Genomic DNA, 22,920 nt, shown 5'->3' on the forward strand with positions numbered 1-22,920 from the left:
CGTTTACACATGTGACTGTTTTCCATCTATTTCGAGTTAAGTCCACGTTAAAATGGTTCTACTTGTCTTATGCTTCATTGCTTGTTATAGATGGCTTGACTAAAAAATAATGGATTGGTTTTTTGGTTCGTCTAGAGCGACAAAGGTGCCTCCTGCTACACCTCTCCAAATCCAACGAACAAAACAGATAGAATCATTGAAAGCCTCCAGCCCCAAGTATGTAAAATGTAGGATCCTGGTCGTTTTGGCAATAATTATTTGTTTTGATTTATTGTCGTCAGCCTCAGCTAAATTATTATCATTACATTAATCAGGATTATTTAAGGTACACTCCTAATCTCATTTTAACTAAAATATACCCTCAACCGTGTTCACTGTTTTAAAATGTATTTCATTAGTTGAGTGCGTAGGCATGAGTAACATGTGTCGTGACATGAGGACTTGCTTCATTCTTGTTTTACTGACAGTGACATGGGAAAAGTATTTTAAGAGTTGAGTTAGTACTAGCTACTACTAGTACTAGTAGTACTAATGGATCACTATTTTGTATTGCGTGTGTAGCTTTTATTAATTTTCTACGGTCTTTCGTCTTACTGGTATTGTGCTAAATAGGTTAATGAGATGTTTTTTCTAGTGTCACAGAACTGCACCATGATGTGGAATATCAAGTACTGTTTAGGACTGCAGATCTTACCTTAACACTTCAAGTGTAAGTTTGTATAATCCAGAGAGACAGGATACCAGAGAAGTGTTGCCGAAAGGAGGTGTTGATCCTAAGCGCTGAGCGCAGATCTTGCGCGCAGTTCCGCGACAAGGCGCATGCGACCGCAGGAATATCCTACGACAGTATGCAGCGCTGGCAGCTATGGATCCGTGCGCCGAATGCATAGGCCAGCGCACGGATCCATAGCTGCCAGCGAACAGTCCGCAATTTTAGCGGGGAACACAGAGGGCAGACATTTGGGACGTGGGAGGAACTCGCGACTTACATGGGGGGTCATACAGATGGGGGGGGGCGAAAGCGAAGCTTTTGATTTCGCCGTGGTTCCATTTCCGTGTGGTCTTAGGCGTTTTCACTATAAGTTCCAAACATAAAAAGTTCTAAACATAAGAAAAATCGGACCATTATTTAATGGAAAATTTGATAAAATAGTGATACGAAATAGTACGCAGATTGTGCGCCCAGTTACCTCTTTCAAATTATACGCTGTTTAAGAATCGCCATTCGCTGCATTTCCCCGGAGCTCCGCCCACTTTAAAAATAGTGCTAGCATTGTGGCAGTGGTATCCTGAGTGTACGAACGAGTTGGTATTTTGATTTTTCGATTTTTGATGACAGCAGGGGAAAGTGCAGCATTTGAATACAGCTTACTTCATTAGCATTATATATAGTATCTAATGATTTCCTGGCAGCTTCTTTTTCTATATATAAACAATTAATACATTATCTGGCATCTCTATCATCTATGTGACCTTGCCTTATATCATATGCACCCCTAGTCCGCAAATGCAGACGTTATAACTCCGCTTTGCTAATGTGAGGGTGCGGGTTTATCATCGCCCCCATTACTGGGGTCTGCGTCGGGTTGGACTAATGCACCCCTACCACTACAATCTCCCACTGCCATTGTCATTGTCAGTATCAGGAAATAGCTAGAGTAAATTGCTTGCTATATAAGCAGGGGTTGTCTAGTATATGGGTATTCTAACCCTAGCAAAGACCATTTCTTGGAGCTAGTAGTAGTACTATCTCTAGTACTATACTATATAGTATTCGTACTAGTAGTAGTAGCTTTAGTACTATACAGTAATAACCCGCGTATAAGAACATAGATTTTTCCAAGTTAGCCTCAACATGTTCTTATATAAATGTTGCTTACTGAAAAATTAGGCTCAAAAGGTTCTTAAATAGGTTCTTAATTGTTTCTACTTTTAATATGTATAAGCTTATACTTGATTGAAATTGTGTTAAAATGTTTTTACAAGAGCTGCAATTTTTGCTATTTATTACCCATGATGGGCTACAGTGTAAGTTTTTCAGTGCTTACCATACTGTATGATACATTATTTTACCTGTGTTTCTTTTTAAGTCTTCATTTGCATGGAAAATTAAGAACCTACTTTAAAATCTTAGCCTAAAACAGGTTCTTATGTAAAGGGGTCTAAATGGGAAATTTTAGCCTAACATGTTCTTAAAATCTATGTTCTTATACGCGGGTTATTACTGTAGTAGTAACTAGTAGTAGGAGTACTAGTAGTCTAGTATTACTAGTACTAGTAGTAGTACTAGTACTGGGGGGGGGGGGTAGTAGCTAAGTATAGGTACTACTAGTAGTAGTAGGTACTAGGTATAGTAGACTAGTTCTATGAATATGAAGGAATGCAATAATAACACTGGTCATTTGACCTCTAAAGGACAAACGGTAACTGAATGAAGTTATTTACGGGTAAAACTCACGACATGATGGTGGTCATGGTGTGTATATATAACGTAGTGGCGCGATCTATCGGACGGCATATGTGCTAGTCTGACGTTGGTACGGGCCGTATACCGGTCATGTATAATCACGGGAAATTTGGCCAGCAACAGAGCTCGGCTCGCTGGTAGGCGTGCGTGACGAGACACGTGTCGGTGATTGGCAGTCGCCGTGGGCGTGTCTCGACGGAAAACGTTTAAACTCCATTTTTGACAGCAAACAATGCGCGCCGAGTAGCGAAAAATTTTGTACGAGCATTTCTAGGAAATGTCTAGCTACCTGGGTAGTCAAACCCGTCCTGCAATGGCCAGAACTGCTCAACTCAGCGATTATACGGCTTTGGCGTTTATACTGGACCCATTGATTGCGTAAGAATCGGTGCAGCGTAGTTGTGTTAGTGTGCCGCTACTCAGCGTTTTTCGCGCTTTGCGCGGATATCCGGGCTGCCAATTGTCCAGGTGTGGGTTCCTATTACAAGCACATGCAAGTAACAGTTTTGTTAGTGCAGAAAGATACATCCATCTTTATCTCTCCCATCTTCTCCTTTCTCTCTCTCTATCTCTATCTATATATATCTCTCTCTCTATCTGTGTGTGTGTGTGTGTGGGGGGGGGGGTGTCTATCGCTCGGTACATGTGTGTGTGTGTGCAGGCATGCGTGCACGTGATGCTTATTCTCCCTGTTAGTGTCTCATTCTACTTCCTCGTTCTCCCTCTCCTAAGGAAATGTAGTTGTACTTGTAATAGTTCTCTTTTAAGTGTTGCTGTCTTAATTTTTATTTCATAATTCTTAATTTTATTTTTTTTAATTCTAATATTAAAATAATGAAACTTTGTTAATTAATTTTTGTTATTACTATATAACATGAAGTTTTTGTCAGTGTTTTTCAAGAAATTGGTTTAACAGTTAATACCCAGAAAATTCTGATGTCGCACAACACCAGGCCATTACACCTTTCAGGGCTGCCTTTGGTCTATCTAAGCACATATCATTTTTTGACATTTTTAGAACGCTGCCACCTCAGTTTCCACAAGAGCGCCCTCTTGTACGGGTGATACCTGCTGTGGTACATGACTGGTGCAATAAACATAGTATTGTTGTTGGTTGTGAAGGCCTCAACGATGTGAGTATATTTAAGTGATATTTAATGAGACAAATTTTGCATCCTTCGTTTAAAATTAATCACTTGCAATGTTAAGGTTGAGTTGCCTCTGCCGTGATCAGGCTCAAAACCACTTGTAAATCAAGTTGATTTTCCTGCAGTATGTCTTGCTAGAACCGATTCCTTGACTTCCTGCTTAGATAGGAATATTGTAAAGTGTGCTGCTATACACACGTGGATGTATTATGTTGTGTTAATGTGTGGTGTGTGACGCTTACTTGTTGACCTGCATTTTTCTGATAGTATTGCTATGTTTTTCTATGTGTTTTGCCTAGTTTAAGGTTCATTCTGATCTTGGCAAAGTAGTCAGAGACCTATTAGAAGAGTTTCAGCGCCACCCTCCACTGTTAAAAGATCAGCAACATTGGAGCAAAACCAACCAAACCGGTAATCTATATAGATTAATCTGCGGTTATCGGTAACGGCGGTGCCAAGAAGAGAGCCTTGTATGCGGCGGCACCTGCCAGTTAAAACTGTGAATCTCTTCACTAGCCCAGTAGCCCAGTAGGGCACCCGAAAACTATTATTATTATTTGCGGTTAATGCAGTTTTTTTAATTTTCTGCATGTTAGTGGCACTACACGTACTGTTAAATTATAACTATTATACTCCAGGAAGGTAGTAATTATTATGTCAGGCAGGGCAGATTAAGAATGTTCAGGTGGCTAGTTGTCCAAACTGTTGTTTTAGCCATATTGCAGTTTTTGTGTCGAAAACATGAAAACTATGTGGCTGAATTTATGCATTGTATCCCAAATTTAGTAGACATAGTTTACTAATTCAATTTTGGAATTCCAAAACGTAATGCCAGTGAATGCCATAATGTTGAGGATAAATGTAAGAATTTTTTTTGCCTCAATCATTACAATTAATTTACATTTACCTTAAAGTAACATTAATTAAATCAACCTGCAAGTTAGGTAACTAAAATGTCATATTGGTGGACATGCGTGGGCAGAGTCAGAAACAGATATGATTAATATAGAATGCTAATAAAATTTAGAATTGTTGTTTATACTAAGTTTTAAACTCTTTCAGACAATGGAAAATCACCAAATGGCTTTTCTCCATACTACACACCATCAACGCAGATGAGCACAACTCGGCCTTTAATACATAGCAGTACTGATAGCAGTTGCTACCAGTCCTTACCTTCTAATAGTTATTACCAGGTAAACATTTGATTATAGTTACTACCAGGTTCATCCCTATATAAAGTTACTACAAGATACACTACTATTAGTGTTGCTACCAGGTACACATCACACCAATGTAATATAATAAATGAGTTGACTTAGAGTATACAAGTTTTATTTGTATTTTTGTTTAAATTTCAGAGTTCACCTAGTTCATCAGATGTGCCAAATTATATGCCACAGGTCTCTCTAACATTCCAAGAACTTGCTAGTCTAAGGTAAAAGCAGTCTGTTATTACATTACTGTTGTGTACATAGTATATTATTGCATTACGAAACAATTATATATTATAGGTAGAGATTTTGTGCACATTTAATGCATGCCATATTAGTTGCCTTTTATGTGTAGTCATACATAAGGCAAGGTCAGCCTGTGCACATATAGAGTAACCTTGGACACGTTTTCATGAACAATTAATCACGTTTAAGGTAAATTAATTCTTTTTTTAAAACAAGACATTTGGATCACGTTAAGAATGGTAAAAATGCAAATATCCAAACAATAATAGGCCTATATTGTTAACCTGTCGTCTCGATGATCGCTTACATGGCATATTGCAGCTTTATTGTGTGGTAAATACCACAAGGTAAGAGAGACACAAGTATTCACGTGTACAGAAAATCCTGTTCTCTTTAGTCTTCCAGAGCTGCAGGGTTTGCTTGATGATGACGACAAGCTGCTAGAGCATCTGCTATCGACACCGGTGTTACAGCAGTTGTCAGAACATCGTGAAAAGCTGTCCAGTCAGAATGAGCAAATAGCTAGTAAGCTCAGCATAGACTATATAACCAGTTAGGGCTGTGTATAAAACATGACCAGTACTACCTGAATAGAATAGCCAATAAATTCTGCATTGAGGACATAGTCAGTATAGTTGTATTCTGATATAGATTTGTGTGTAATATGCTTCTTGCCTTGTTCAAATTATATAGCTATTTAAAAGGTAGTGTACCGTCTTTGAGGATGATAGCTGAGTTTAAATTCCATTTTCAGAGCAGAATCTAGAGAAGAAACCAATTATTGAAGACCATAAGAAAAAATTATTAGACAAGGTAAGTGCGACTAGAGGAACCGATACTATACAGGTAGTCCCTGTGAAGCGTGCCCGAAGGCCCATAATAAGGAGGCACTGCTGAACCACGTTATTAGTTATATGTAGCCATTTTATTAATGCTCTTATGTTGTGATGTGACGTCATCACGATGTACATATATGGTATTGATACATGACTGTCATATCGTAACATCCCCCTTTCTTTGAAGCTAAATACAATCCCCTTTCACGAACCATGTTCTAATAAATTGTACAATACAACGCCATTGACCATAACATGAAATGCTATACTTTTCTAACTTCTTAGTCAACCTTGCTTATTTTAATAACACCTTAAATTAATAAATGTTTGTCCATACTATTATACTGCGGCCATTCGAGAGTGATTAGCATCACAATGTACTCAAGTAAGCTTCTATTATTTCAGTGTACCTCCCTATGCTTCCTATACGACATATATTATTAACTCTCAAGAAAACCTTAACAGGTAACACATGGATCCAATACTTGCTTGACCCAACAACCAATATAACAATAGCGGCAGTCTTTTGACACTGCCATATCCTTCAACTAAAAACACATTGGGGACCAACTTGGTACCCTCCTCCCTTCCTTAAAAAAAAATAATGCAAAAGAACAATACTTGCTTACACCAACTAAGAAAAATCACGTCTCTGACTTTTCACTATATTCGCGTACCTGGGTGTATGTTCACTATGGCTGATATCTGGCCGGTTTTCGAATTGTGCGACCTGATCGAGTGGTTATATAATCAGAGTGTGTTTACGCAATGCAAAATTGTTCCAAAATATACCGTTTGATTTAGTGTATATATAATACAAACAATTAAACACAAGTACCACAAAACCAGGATTAGGCTTGCTTATTTCCGTATGTGCTGAGCAGCTACTAAATACTACGTCTATGGGCACATACTGTGACTGTGTGTATAGCGAAAACAAAATAAGCCTCTGCTAGTAATAGTAGTATAAAAGTGAAATTCCGAGCATCTATACCAAGCAAATTCGGTAATTCACTATTTTCAACAACATCGCTGTCAAATACTAATCCTTTGACGTTGTAAGATTCACACGTAACAACTGCTTACTATTATCTAACACATTCCATCGACACTACATTACCATAGTAACCATGCAGCAACGTCTACAACTGTGGATTAGTGTCACTCAGATCACTCAACTTCCAACTTCTAGGTCTAAGTCCAGTCTTAAAAAAGAACTATCTGAGTGTGAGCTTGATAAATATAGACTCTGGTAGTCTAGATTGTCATTGCTGATCAATGCGTTAAGTTCAGATTCAATCCGTCGTAGCATGTCCAATGTCTGGTGCTTGGCAGCGCTAAATGGTGCCGCAGTTCTCGCCACGTCGCTATCTTGCGTAGATCTGCCCGCTATGCACGGCCTATACGCGCTGGTCGAGTCCACCGCCGTTGATGCCGTCGCTCCGGGGGCCGGCTACACGCACGGAGGGCCGATTCCACGGACGAATTACCACGTTGACGCGCCGCTATCGGCTCGAACTCGGAGCTGACGTTGAGAAGCTCAGTCACTTGTTCCCGACGAAAAGAAACTTAAGTCGGGCATTCTGCCTCATACTACGCAGTCCGATCCGAAACTGTGTTCTCCGTGCTATCCTTCCACACTGCTGCTCAGCGTCATGTGTTTCCTTCATTCTATTTTGCCTCTGCAGGAGATGCTCCGTGTCGGATGCATTGTCTGCAAGATGGTGGCCAGGAAGACTAGTCCTGATGGGCCTTCCTAATAGAAGTTCAGCTTCTGTGTACAGCTTCTGTGTACAGCTTCTGTGTACAGCTTCATGTGTACAGCTTCTGTGTACAGCTTCTGTGTACAGCTTCATGTGTACAGCTTCTGTGTACAGCTTCATGTGTACAGCTTCTGTGTACAGCTTCATGTGTACAGCTTCATGTGTACAGCTTCATTGATTGCGTAAGAATCGGTGCAGCGTAGTTGTGTTAGTGTGCCGCTACTCAGCGTTTTTCGCGCTTTGCGCGGATATCCGGGCTGCCAATTGTCCAGGTGTGGGTTCCTATTACAAGCACATGCAAGTAACAGTTTTGTTAGTGCAGAAAGATACATCCATCTTTATCTCTCCCATCTTCTCCTTTCTCTCTCTCTATCTCTATCTATATATATCTCTCTCTCTATCTGTGTGTGTGTGTGTGTGGGGGGGGGGGTGTCTATCGCTCGGTACATGTGTGTGTGTGTGCAGGCATGCGTGCACGTGATGCTTATTCTCCCTGTTAGTGTCTCATTCTACTTCCTCGTTCTCCCTCTCCTAAGGAAATGTAGTTGTACTTGTAATAGTTCTCTTTTAAGTGTTGCTGTCTTAATTTTTATTTCATAATTCTTAATTTTATTTTTTTTAATTCTAATATTAAAATAATGAAACTTTGTTAATTAATTTTTGTTATTACTATATAACATGAAGTTTTTGTCAGTGTTTTTCAAGAAATTGGTTTAACAGTTAATACCCAGAAAATTCTGATGTCGCACAACACCAGGCCATTACACCTTTCAGGGCTGCCTTTGGTCTATCTAAGCACATATCATTTTTTGACATTTTTAGAACGCTGCCACCTCAGTTTCCACAAGAGCGCCCTCTTGTACGGGTGATACCTGCTGTGGTACATGACTGGTGCAATAAACATAGTATTGTTGTTGGTTGTGAAGGCCTCAACGATGTGAGTATATTTAAGTGATATTTAATGAGACAAATTTTGCATCCTTCGTTTAAAATTAATCACTTGCAATGTTAAGGTTGAGTTGCCTCTGCCGTGATCAGGCTCAAAACCACTTGTAAATCAAGTTGATTTTCCTGCAGTATGTCTTGCTAGAACCGATTCCTTGACTTCCTGCTTAGATAGGAATATTGTAAAGTGTGCTGCTATACACACGTGGATGTATTATGTTGTGTTAATGTGTGGTGTGTGACGCTTACTTGTTGACCTGCATTTTTCTGATAGTATTGCTATGTTTTTCTATGTGTTTTGCCTAGTTTAAGGTTCATTCTGATCTTGGCAAAGTAGTCAGAGACCTATTAGAAGAGTTTCAGCGCCACCCTCCACTGTTAAAAGATCAGCAACATTGGAGCAAAACCAACCAAACCGGTAATCTATATAGATTAATCTGCGGTTATCGGTAACGGCGGTGCCAAGAAGAGAGCCTTGTATGCGGCGGCACCTGCCAGTTAAAACTGTGAATCTCTTCACTAGCCCAGTAGCCCAGTAGGGCACCCGAAAACTATTATTATTATTTGCGGTTAATGCAGTTTTTTTAATTTTCTGCATGTTAGTGGCACTACACGTACTGTTAAATTATAACTATTATACTCCAGGAAGGTAGTAATTATTATGTCAGGCAGGGCAGATTAAGAATGTTCAGGTGGCTAGTTGTCCAAACTGTTGTTTTAGCCATATTGCAGTTTTTGTGTCGAAAACATGAAAACTATGTGGCTGAATTTATGCATTGTATCCCAAATTTAGTAGACATAGTTTACTAATTCAATTTTGGAATTCCAAAACGTAATGCCAGTGAATGCCATAATGTTGAGGATAAATGTAAGAATTTTTTTTGCCTCAATCATTACAATTAATTTACATTTACCTTAAAGTAACATTAATTAAATCAACCTGCAAGTTAGGTAACTAAAATGTCATATTGGTGGACATGCGTGGGCAGAGTCAGAAACAGATATGATTAATATAGAATGCTAATAAAATTTAGAATTGTTGTTTATACTAAGTTTTAAACTCTTTCAGACAATGGAAAATCACCAAATGGCTTTTCTCCATACTACACACCATCAACGCAGATGAGCACAACTCGGCCTTTAATACATAGCAGTACTGATAGCAGTTGCTACCAGTCCTTACCTTCTAATAGTTATTACCAGGTAAACATTTGATTATAGTTACTACCAGGTTCATCCCTATATAAAGTTACTACAAGATACACTACTATTAGTGTTGCTACCAGGTACACATCACACCAATGTAATATAATAAATGAGTTGACTTAGAGTATACAAGTTTTATTTGTATTTTTGTTTAAATTTCAGAGTTCACCTAGTTCATCAGATGTGCCAAATTATATGCCACAGGTCTCTCTAACATTCCAAGAACTTGCTAGTCTAAGGTAAAAGCAGTCTGTTATTACATTACTGTTGTGTACATAGTATATTATTGCATTACGAAACAATTATATATTATAGGTAGAGATTTTGTGCACATTTAATGCATGCCATATTAGTTGCCTTTTATGTGTAGTCATACATAAGGCAAGGTCAGCCTGTGCACATATAGAGTAACCTTGGACACGTTTTCATGAACAATTAATCACGTTTAAGGTAAATTAATTCTTTTTTTAAAACAAGACATTTGGATCACGTTAAGAATGGTAAAAATGCAAATATCCAAACAATAATAGGCCTATATTGTTAACCTGTCGTCTCGATGATCGCTTACATGGCATATTGCAGCTTTATTGTGTGGTAAATACCACAAGGTAAGAGAGACACAAGTATTCACGTGTACAGAAAATCCTGTTCTCTTTAGTCTTCCAGAGCTGCAGGGTTTGCTTGATGATGACGACAAGCTGCTAGAGCATCTGCTATCGACACCGGTGTTACAGCAGTTGTCAGAACATCGTGAAAAGCTGTCCAGTCAGAATGAGCAAATAGCTAGTAAGCTCAGCATAGACTATATAACCAGTTAGGGCTGTGTATAAAACATGACCAGTACTACCTGAATAGAATAGCCAATAAATTCTGCATTGAGGACATAGTCAGTATAGTTGTATTCTGATATAGATTTGTGTGTAATATGCTTCTTGCCTTGTTCAAATTATATAGCTATTTAAAAGGTAGTGTACCGTCTTTGAGGATGATAGCTGAGTTTAAATTCCATTTTCAGAGCAGAATCTAGAGAAGAAACCAATTATTGAAGACCATAAGAAAAAATTATTAGACAAGGTAAGTGCGACTAGAGGAACCGATACTATACAGGTAGTCCCTGTGAAGCGTGCCCGAAGGCCCATAATAAGGAGGCACTGCTGAACCACGTTATTAGTTATATGTAGCCATTTTATTAATGCTCTTATGTTGTGATGTGACGTCATCACGATGTACATATATGGTATTGATACATGACTGTCATATCGTAACAGTCCCAATGTGTTTTTCAACTCAAATATTTCGAACTAATAGTTCAGTTGAACGAAACCTGGTTTGGTTTGGATGTGCATATCATAGTTAGCAAGCTGTGCATGCATTCATAAAAATAATGAAGCGAGACCTACCAACAACAGTCATGTTGTTCCCAAAGAATTTCAGGAGGCGTGTCGGGTAATTTGGCATTCCCAATTGGTAATTAGAGTCAATTACATGTGTCCTATGCGGTCCTGATACACAGTAACGGTGGGATGATTCCCCGATATATCGATGTATTGGATACAAACTTAGACATACAACGCATGTCTCAATACGTTTGACCATTTACAATACACATATTGAAACTCCACTGAATATAATCATTTAGCAGCATAGTTTCATTGAAAAAACAAAAGAAACATGGTACAATTTGCCATTAAATAGCAGATGTATTCTAAACACTCCACAATGCTGATCTGTACTTGTTTACATGATTGGTAGAGTCCTCGTAAAATCTATAGTTTTCTAGGTAGTTTCTCTTAAAAGTGTCACCATACGTATCATATTTTGAAAGTTGTATCGTGAGACCCAAATCATCCTACCCCTAATACATAGGTAAACTCGATCAGTTAGGAGACGTATACATCAACATACGAAAACAACATGACTTTGTTACTGTTTTCAATACTAGGCACAGCTGGAAATTGAGTCATATCGATTAGGCAATTGAGTCATGTCGCAAGATTGATTGGATGTCATAAATCAACTTCAACATTGAAGGCATGTCAGATCCGACGTGTGTTAAAGGCTTGGAAAGAACTCTGAGCTGCATCTGTAGTTTGCTGTTGTTCGTAGTCATTCTATAGTGCCACCTTCTGTCACTAGATCGACACACTTACGGACCTGCGATGGCAGTTTGATGCCGACAGCCAGAGCCAGCATGAGCGCAGCCGGCAGTACGATCCAACCACCGTCCAGCTACGACTGCGCATCGCAACGCAGGAAGCCGAGGAAGAGAGTGAGGGGATCGCTGAGGAGTTCTTAGCAGGTCAGTGGAGTGCGTTCCACAAGATCAGAGTGATTCTGTTTTTGGATTACGTCAATTCATCATAGTATCGGTCAGTAGTCCTATGTGGAGTATTGGGCATGTTGGGTGGTACGTTTCAAGTCCGTCTTAAATAGGTATTGAAAAACTGTATTTCACTTATTGATTGTCCATCGACATTTGTTGTAACTTTACATCAACTGGTGTTATGTCTATTTCCTACCTTGATTGTATGATTTTAGTGGTAAGCTTTTTTTCTAGGATCTTTGCCCATAGACAAGTTTCTCCAAAGCTTCATGTCAAAGAAAAAGGCAAGTATCTGAAGATGAAAATTCTTTCTGTGATATTGTATGATTAAGTTCTGGTCAGAGTGCAAATAAAAACTTAAAAGTAGAGACATGAAGTGAGCTGCATAATGGTGGATAAATAAGAGTATGATCGTAAAAGTTAAGAAAAAATCAAAAATAGTTCAGAAAGGTGCTCTCTTTTAACTTAGAAACACCTGGTTACATGGCCTTTAAACTGGCGGCAACACTACAGTGACGTTGATTTAAACGGTTAACGTTAAGGGATTCCAATGAAACTTCATACACATGATCACTATGAAGTTTAGATGTGCATGACATATTTTGTGTGTGCGTCGGTCAAGGCGTTGTCAACACTACAGTGACGTTAATTTAAGCGTGTTTTTTTGGGTGCATTCTTGCAGCTGTGTTATATGAGGAAGGCTAAGGATGAGAAGATTCAACAGTGTGATATTGTGAGGCCAAGGTACCACTGAAGAGCCATTCATTCTGATCATTCTACATGCTACTGAGAGGACATCAATTGTGCTCTCGTCTCTATACCACCGAGCAAGCCTCATCTATGGTCCCCCTTTCCATACCAGTTTGTCGCTACAGTAGGTGTTACTGAGCTAGGTCTGTGAGTGAAAGCTTGTTATGTGTTCTCAGTGAATGAGTGCAGCTGGTCTACATTGACAATCTCTGTAAAATAATACCTGGATTTATCCCAACATTATTGTGACTTCAACTCGATGCTCAAAACTGAGAAGCTGTAACTCATGTATTGCTAAATAGCTACACGTAAGGATTATAGCTTATTTGTAGCTAAGGTGGCATTGCAGGTGGGTGCAGAAGAATGCAGGGTATTTAGTGGTGTCGGAGGGTTTAGTAGGTATGTGCCTGTGGATGTCTCAGTTAAGATGCTTGTCTTGTAAGACTTGAAGATTGCTGGAGAAGATCTCAGGTATCTTACACGATCAGGTAGCTTAATAAGGTAGGATTCATCCCCTAGTATAATCCGGATTCATGCCCTCTCTGCATTTCATATTGATTTGGTCACTAATCAAAGAAAATAAAATTGATTGGAATTGATATATTCTTTGTATTGCCATAATACCAGGAGGGAATGAAACAATTTTGTTTTTGTTCACTCTTTATACTTTGATAGTAGTTGTTCATTTTTGGTTATTCCCCCCAAAAAGGAAAATGGTAGCTAGGGTTACTTTCAACCTCTAGATCGCCCCTGGACTGCCTTGAATTTGTTATTACAGGTTGACAGTTATTGTGAATGTAGACAGTGTTGCTAATTATGAACAACGATCTTTAATTATTGTGAGCTTGGAAATATATTATGGCATATACATTTGGCATGACTTTTATATCATATGTGCCGACTTCGCAAGAATAATTGCATTGTAAAAGTCTACATTGTACTGTCTGCCTGTACAAAAAGCTTCAGTAGTTCATTACATTTAAGATTACACGTTTTGCTTTGCATAGATTATGAGATAACATCTATATGCATACATCTGCGTCAGTTAACGTTAATTGTTTTTTAGAATTTTAGTGAGAAATAGTGAAAAAGTAACTTTATGAGGTGACTATGATAATGAGAATAGTGATGATGATGATGATGATGATGATGATGATGATGATGATGATGATGATGATGATAAGCATGATAACAACGACTATGTGTATGTTTAGACGCCAGGGGTTTTTAAAGCAAAGATGTCACGTAAATATTTGAGAAGAAGTGGAACTTTATATGCAAACGTTTGAAAACTATTTGTGATATGTGGAAGTTGCACTGCAGAAATTTGTGAACAATTTTGTGATAGTAACGAAACTTCTTCGCGATTAAGATGTGTAAACGCTAGTATCATAGACTGTCTAAGCAACATGTAGTACTTATAAAGCAGTCAATGTCGGCGTTTTTTGCAATATAATGGTAATAATATCTGCACCAAAATGATGTTAGCCTCTACCCCCTCTTAACACCAAAAATTTAACTGAGAACGTCCGCACAATTCCCATTAGGAAGTTTTAAATGGTGGATTATTGTTTAGGAAAAAATCTAACAGTGGTATTGTATGCATTACTGCCCCAACCCCGCACGGTGAATTATAGTTGTGAAATACGCATTAGTTAATAAGAGAAATGGAGACACGTGTTTACGTGCTTCAACGTTATCGCAGTCACGTGTAAATAGAATTTTGTGGCGGCAGTTGAAAGATAATGATTCATGGTTTTATATAACGAAATGCGCGAACTTTGAAATGCAACTCAAAAAGGATCGATGTTAGACAAGGGAAAAGTTATGCCCCATCATGTGTGTGGTCTAGAAGAGTTACGTTTGCGTGTGAGAAAACACTATAAATATTGCCTTCATTCTACGAGAGCCATAGGAACGGAGGGTTAAGTTATAAATAGTTGCTGGCAAGCCCACAGGTATCTGTTGTTGTACTACATTCCTACAAACATGACTGAATATGTAAAATACTCGTTAGTACAAGCAACATTGGATTTTAGAATACCAAGTGCAGTGAATGCCCGGCAAGAGTATGAACTGTGTATAAACGTTCGTGCAAAAATTCGACAATATTGTTGATGTTGCTGTGTGTTATAGAATACGTATATACTATTCTTGAATTTTTAAGTATCTGTCTTGAAATATAATATAATAACATGGTTATACCAGGTACCACATACATATTTACATCTCCTTGTTTCATTTGCGGTGAAAGTGGGGACAACGAAAACAATATACTTCATTTGCAAATTATTCTCCACGCTTGAAGCACACATCATAGCGTACGCTTTTTACGCTTGCATGCTTATTTAATTAGTTGAATTACATCCCTACATCTTGATTAGATATGATCAGGAGTAAGATAATATAGGGGGCTATATCACCTATATTATCTTGCTCCTGATATGATGATGTCGCCACGTACTCACACAAGCACGCACGTGTGTGCAGACGCAAGGCCGCGCGCGAAATTATTTTTCCCACTTGAGTTCCGGACCACAATCTTTCCACAGCCAATCAGCGCATTCCATTCACTCGACAGCACACACACACACACAGCGCTCGATTCACTTGTCAGTGGGAAAAAATTTCCTAAAGACTAATTAAAATTTCCTAAGTAATTCCTTTAGACGTGAGAAATATAATGCGCAGGTGATGCTCCTACGCGCGCGCGCACACACGCACGCAGGCACGCACGCACGCACAGTGCACGGCACACAGCAACACACACACAGCACACACACACACACACACACACACACAAATGCACACACATATATATATATATACTTAATACGCTCTTGATGTGTACGTATCAATATTGATAGACTCCTGTTCACTTATGTTTCGTATACTTTTGGTTGCATGTACGTTTGCGTTCCATTTCGAGTGTGTTGGCGTGTGTCGCGTGGCCTATGTACTGTGTGGGCGTATGGTATGGGGGGGGGGGGGGGGGGGCGTGCTGGTGCCGCAGTGGCGTCTCGCGAGCTCGCTGTAATTAAACCTTATCGGCCCCATTAACATGAATAGTTTGAATTTGTTTTGTGTATATATAATATAGTACTAGTATATAGTAGTAAACAAAGTCAAGGTATAGAAATAAGTGTTTGAACAGTTAATTGACAAGCTTTGAGATTACATCTCTTCATCAGGTCACGCAGACATTGGAATAAATCAATATAATCAAAAACAAATACAATGCGTTTAGATAATCAAATGAGTCACAAGAAATTCGCGCGTTGGCTATGAATGAAGACGACAAAAGCACGCAACAAAAACACACCACACACACACACACACAGCACACACACACTGCACATCATCACGGTTATCACACGGCACAGCACTACACACGTACACAAGCACCGACCAGCACGCGCGGGCAATGTACAGCACGGCACACGCACCAACACGACACACACGCGCGCACACAACACAGCCAACGCACGCCGCGCGCACAACACAATAAACAACACACATGACGACACATATAGTAACAGCACACACACACACAGCCGCGACACGCACACACGCACATACAGTAGCACACACGAATGACGCCAAAACGTAAAATGCAACACCGAACGTATACGAACACCTACGTACATAAGAGCCGTATCAACTCCGCTTTCTTCTTTCAACACCGTCGCTACCCCAGAACCACCGACAATATAAGTGTTCTACTCGCACGATTTTTCACTTCGTGCACGGTAAATTTACAGTCACCATGCGAATAGAATCCAACCATCGCCTCATCACATCTGTTACCCTGCCTTATCCTCAGACGCACGCTATGCTGGCAGTCACACACAGCCGCGTGCACCACGCCCCGCTTCACACACCACACAGTACACCTACACACCGCCCACCGCATCAACACGCCACCACACACAAAGCGCCCGCGCCCACCACACGCACCACATGTAGCGCGTCTACACAAAGACCAATACACACACAGGCCACACACACACACATACGCACACATGTACCGGCCCCGGATTGCCGCCTGCAACGAGGCCCTGATTGTGCCTGCACCGCAGGCCTAGGCTGGTTTCTTACGAGACCCCTGATGTCAACTGCTGAAGGCCCCCTGATTGTCTGCCTCTCATCGCAGCTCCTCGATGTCGCTGCTACGCAGCCCCGCTGATTGTCGGCTTGCTAGCGAGCCTCGTGATTGCGTTCAGTTTTCTACGCAGACCACCGCTGGTTGTCGAGCGCCTACTAGGCGCCTGATTGGTCTGCCGCTGGAGGAGGCCCTGACTTGGGCTCAGGTATGCCTACTACGGCTTGATTGTCGCTTGGCTAGAGGCCCCTGATCTGGTGGGCTGCCTACGACACCCCTTATTGTCCCGACCCCCACCTACCCGGCCCTGATTGGTCGGCCTCGTAGAGCCCTGATTGGTTCCCCCCGGGGCCAGCCGGGCAGGCCGGCCCAATTAGTAGCCTTCATAGCAGCAGACTAATCAGGGGCCCATCGTACGCAGCCGACCATCAGGGGCCTCGTAGTCGGCCGACCAAACTCAAGGCCGGCCCTAGCAACTCGACGCAATCATGGGTCCTCGTAGCAGCTGACACATAAGGGCCTCCTAAGTCAAGGCCGACGCAATCAGGTGCTCGTAGCAGGCGCGCAATCAGGAGCCCTGTACAGCCGACCAATCAGGGCCGTAGCAGGCGGAGCAATCAGGGTTCTATAGAAACCGGACCAATCAGGGGCCTGGTAGTGCAGCCAGACCAATCGGGGTCTGTTAGTAACCAGACCAATCAGAGCCTTTATTAACCGGGCCAATCAGGCGGCCTCCACACGCCACCGACCATTCAAGGGAGCATGTACAGCGGGCCAATCAGGCCATCGTAGTAGCTCGACCGAATCAATGGGCACTGCGTTAACACAACACCACACCAACACACACACACACACACACACACACGCCCGCACGCACGCACGCACACCCACACATATGCCCGCGTGCGCGCACGCACACACACAGACACACACACACACACGCACGCACCGCACGCACGCCACGCAACGCAGCCACACATGCCCGGCATGCGCGCACAAGCACCACACATCGCAGCACACACACACACACACACACAACAAACGCACACACACAGACACCCCCCCCCCACACACACACACTAACTCAATAAGAAAAACATATCACCTTATATAAACATCTTCCCGAATGCGTTGCTTCATTATGAAGTGAAACTAGTCGAGACACTCCTACAGCACTTTCTTGAAAAGCGGCCTAAGCACAACCAATCTCACCAACTTTCAATCTGGCAATGCTGTGTTAACACACGCTCAACCGGCTTATATACCGCATTTCTTGCTAACAGACAGTAAGATCGCAAGAAAGCTAGCCAACACCAGCCAAGAAAACACCAGCCAATTAACCAGTCTCGTCGCCGTGGTCCAGTCTGCTTGCAATGATTATCAAGGCATTCACAATAGTTAACAGTGCCATGTCTACTACCAATGCTTGCCGTACGCACCCGCTTACGCACACTTATACACACACATATATACACTCACGTGCACAGGCACAGTCACTCCTAAATGTCAAATGCCATATGTCAAATGTCAAGGCTCCTTACCTCTTACCCCTACCCCTACCGCTAGCCCTGACCCTGACCCTAACCCTGACCCTAGCTTAGCGGGCGACTGCCACTTTCCGCTGACCACCTGCCCAACGCCACTTGATATAGATATAAAAGCATGATCTTACACGTTAATATGATCAATATACCTCAACAGCGCCTGGCAGGCATAAATTTTCGATAGCTTACACACATACACCAAGACACAAACACAAATACACACGCGCGCGCACCCCCCACCCTTCAATAGAGAGAGAGCGCGCGAGAGAGAGAGAGAGAGAGAGAGAGAGAGAGAGAGAGAGAGAGAGAGAGAGAGAGAGAGAGAGAGAGACGCAGGCACGCGCATACATATACCAATATAATTGTCAAATAAATTATCTCACAGACGAGAACCGGGTTTTTCACGAATACGGCTGGACTCCTGCTAGCACTCCATCGGACTATTCCTATTTTACATACTTACACACATGGATATTTTCGGTGATACTATAGATTTCACATCATGTGGTATTTCACAAGCTTGAAAAACTTGCAAAATAACCGAGCCGTTGCGAACTAACTTCATGAAACATTACTTACCTTGGTTAAATGTACACATTGAATGAAAGTCTTCCCTGATTTGAAGTCCACTCTGGCTGAATTTTCACCCGGACTGTATGTCAATGTTCACTGCATTTCTGGTGTTGTTGTACCTCAACTCTAGTTTAACGCCTGGCGTTGATGTTTGTCCATCCTGGTTGTATGTCCAGGCATAGCACAACGAGGGCCTCTTATCAAGCGATGAAATTGTAGCAGACGCTCAAACGCCTTATATGCAGGCCCTCCAGACAACAGACAAGGTGTTTAAAGTTTAATTGACAAGCTTTCGAGATTACATCTCTTCATCAGGTCAGCAGACATTGGAATAGAATCAAATAATCAAAAACAAATACAATGCGTTATAGATAATCAATGAGTCACAGAATTCGCGCGTTGCCATGAATACGGACGACAAAAGAACACGCACAAAACACACACACACACACACACACACACACACACACACGTACACACGCACACGCACACACACGTACACACACCCGCACGCGCGGGCAATGTACACACGCACACGCACGCACACACACACACGCGCGCACACACGCACACGCACGCGCGCGCACACACAATAAACACACACACACACACATATACACACACACACACACGCGCGCACACGCACACACGCACATACGTACACACACGAATGGACGCAAAACGTAAATGCACACGAACGTATACCGAACACATACGTACACATCAAGAGCGTATTAAGTGTTTTTAAACAGTGTACTCAGAAACCGAAATATAAGTTTGTTTACTGCAGATTTTTCATTCTGCAGGTAAGATTTAACAGTCACCATGAATAGATGAACATGTCATCATCACTGGTTGATGCTTATGTCAGAGACGGTATGTGGCAGTCACACACGCGCGTGCACACGCTCTCACACACACACACGTACACACGTACACACGCACCCATGCACACACGCACACACACAAGCGCGCGCACACACGCACACATGTAGGGGTCTACACAAGCACCAATACACACACGCGCACACACACACACATACGCACACATGTACTGCCTGATTTGCTCGGCTGCAACGAGGCCCCTGATTGGTTGCCTGCTACGAGGCCCCTAAGTGGTTGGTTTCTACGAGACCCCTGATTGGTCAACTGCTTTGAAGGCCCTGATTGGTCTGCTGCTACGAGGCTCCTGATTGGTCGGCTGCTACGAGGCCCCTGATTGGTCGGTTGCTAGGAGGCCTCTGATTGGTCAGTTTCTACGAGACACCTGGTTGGTCGGCTGCTACTAGGCCCCTGATTGGTCGGCTGGTAGGAGGCCCCTGATTGGGCGGTTGCTACTAGGCTCCTGATTGGTCGGTTGCTAGGAGGCCCCTGATTGGTCGGCTGCTACGAGACCCCTTATTGGTCGACTACTACGAGGCCCCTGATTGGTCGGTCGGTAGGAGGCCCCTGATTGGTCGGGCCAGCCGTGGCAGCCGGCCAATTAGGAGCCTCATAGCAGCAGACTAATCAGGGGCCTCGTAGCAGCCGACCAATCAGGGGCCTCGTAGCAGCCGACCAATCAGAGGCCTCCTAGCAACCGACCAATCAGGGGCCTCGTAGCAGCTGACCAATAAGGGGCCTCCTAGCAACCGACCAATCAGGTGCCTCGTAGCAGCCGGCCAATCAGGAGCCCTGTAGCAGCCGACCAATCAGGGGCCTCGTAGCAGGCGACCAATCAGGGTCTCATAGAAACCGACCAATCAGGGGCCTCGTAGCAGCCAACCAATCAGGGGCCTCGTAGTAGCCAACCAATCAGACGCCTTCTTATTAACCGGCCAATCAGGCGCCTCACAGCCACCGACCATTCAGGAGCATGGTAGCAGCCGGCCAATCAGGGGCCTCGTAGTAGCCGACCAATCATGGGCATCGTTAACACACACACACACACACACACACACACACACACACACACACAAGTCCGGCGCGCACGCACGCACGCACGCAGCCGCACACCCACATATGCCGCGGTGCGCGCACGCACCACACAGACACACACACCACACGCACGCACGCACGCACGCACGCACGCAGCACACACTGCCCGCATGCGCGCACAAGCAGCACACACACACCACACACACACACACACACACACAAACCACACAACAGACACCCCCCCCCCACACACACACACTAACTCAATAAGAAAAACATATCACCTTATATAAACATCTTCCGAATGCGTTGCTTCATTATGAAGTGAAGACTAGTCGAGACACTCCTACAGCACTTTCTGAAAAGCAGCCTAAGCACAACCAATCTCACACTTTTCAATCTGGCAATGCGTGTGTTACAACACACGCTCAACCGGCTTATATACCGCATTTCTTGCTAACAGACAGAAGATCGCAAGAAGCCTAGCCAACACCAGCCAAGAAACACAGCCAATTAACGAGTCTCGTCGCCTGTGGCCAGTCCTGGCTTGCAATGATTATCAAGGCATTCACAATCGTTAACAGTGCCATGTATCTACCAAGCGTTCGCGCTACGCACGCGCTACGCAGCACTTTACACACACATATATACACTCACGTGCACAGGCACAGTCACTCCTAGAATGTCAAATGCCATATGTCAAATGTCAAGGCTCCTTACCTCTTACCCCTACCCTACCGCTAGCCTGACCTGACCTAAACCCTGACCCTAGCTTAGCGGGCGACTGCCACTTTCCGCTGACCACCTGCCAACGCCACTTGATATAGATATAAAAGCATGATCTTACAAGCGTTGAATATTGATCAAATAACCTCAACATGCGCCTGGCAGGCATAAATTTTCGATAGCTTACACACATACACCAAGACACAAACACAAATACACACGCGCGGCGCAACCCCCACCCTTCAATAGAGAGAGAGCGCGCAGAAGAGAAGAGAGAGAGAGAGAGAGAGAGAGAGAGAGAGAGAGAGAGAGAGAGAGAGAGAGAGAGAGAGAGTAGAGAGAGAAAGACGCAGGCACGCGCATACATATACCAAATAATTGTCAAATAAATTATCTCACAGACGAGAGACCGGCTTTTCACGATACGGCTGACTCCTGCTAGCAGCTCCTCGATATTCCTATTTTACATACTTACACACATGGATATTTTCGGTGATACTATAGATTTCACATCATGTGGTATTTCACAAGCTTGAAAAACTTGCAAAATAACCGAGCCGTTGCGAACTAACTTCATGAAACATTACTTACCTTGGTTAAATGTACACATTGAATGAAAGTCTCCTGATTTGAAGTCACTCTGGCTGAATTTTCACCCGGACTGTATGTCAATGTGTCACTGCATTTCTGGTGTTGTTGTACCTCAACTCTAGTTAACGCCTGGCGTTGATGTTGTCCATCCTGGTTGTATGTCCAGGCATAGCACAACGAGGCGCCTCTTATCAAGCGATGAAATTGTAGCAGACGCTCAAACGCCTTATATGCAGGCCCTCCAGACAACAGACAAGAAGCTAATAGCAAGCAATTTACGCGTCTCGTCGTCACCTCGACTGTTGCAATAACAACAAACCCCTAGACGCGCAAGATGTCTATATCGTTGACGCAACCCACTCCCATGACAGCTGTCCACACACACACACACACACACACACACACACCACACACACACACACAACGCCACAACACAGACACACCCACGCACGCACGCACGCACGCCGCACGAGCACACACCACACACACATACACACATCCACGCACGCACACACACACTTTATCTCTTTCACACACGCATCTATATCGCTCTCGACACATTTTATCTT

The 22,920-nt window shown here is 42.6% G+C and overlaps 1 protein-coding gene across 1 annotated transcript; it reads left to right on the forward strand.

The window, feature by feature from the left end:
* Positions 1 to 12: 12 nt before the first annotated feature.
* Positions 13 to 15,116, forward strand: LOC106810886 (vacuolar protein sorting-associated protein 37A-like). The gene is made up of 18 exons (XM_014814355.1): positions 13 to 216; positions 635 to 709; positions 3,486 to 3,600; positions 3,915 to 4,026; positions 4,678 to 4,811; positions 4,977 to 5,053; positions 5,473 to 5,600; positions 5,830 to 5,962; positions 7,696 to 7,809; positions 8,497 to 8,611; positions 8,926 to 9,037; positions 9,689 to 9,822; positions 9,988 to 10,064; positions 10,484 to 10,611; positions 10,841 to 10,899; positions 11,962 to 12,124; positions 12,383 to 12,432; positions 12,831 to 15,116. Exons 1-18 carry the CDS (start codon positions 110 to 112, stop codon positions 12,900 to 12,902), a joined length of 1,905 nt encoding a protein of 634 aa, XP_014669841.1. The 5' UTR covers positions 13 to 109; the 3' UTR covers positions 12,903 to 15,116.
* The last annotated feature ends 7,804 nt before the right edge of the window (positions 15,117 to 22,920 follow it).

The sequence above is a fragment of the Priapulus caudatus genome, unplaced genomic scaffold (assembly GCF_000485595.1).
Source record: "Priapulus caudatus unplaced genomic scaffold, Priapulus_caudatus-5.0.1 Scaffold483, whole genome shotgun sequence".
Classification (NCBI taxonomy): domain Eukaryota; kingdom Metazoa; phylum Priapulida; class Priapulimorpha; order Priapulimorphida; family Priapulidae; genus Priapulus; species Priapulus caudatus.

Bases quoted from the DNA above. Each gene is read 5' to 3' on its own strand.
- LOC106810886 (XM_014814355.1), top strand. From the start codon at position 110: ATGGATTGGTTTTTTGGTTCGTCTAGAGCGACAAAGGTGCCTCCTGCT. The intron at 3,601-3,914 runs GTGAGTATATTT...TGTTTTGCCTAG, and splicing joins GTTGTGAAGGCCTCAACGAT to TTTAAGGTTCATTCTGATCT. The intron at 9,823-9,987 runs GTAAACATTTGA...TTTAAATTTCAG, and splicing joins CTTCTAATAGTTATTACCAG to AGTTCACCTAGTTCATCAGA.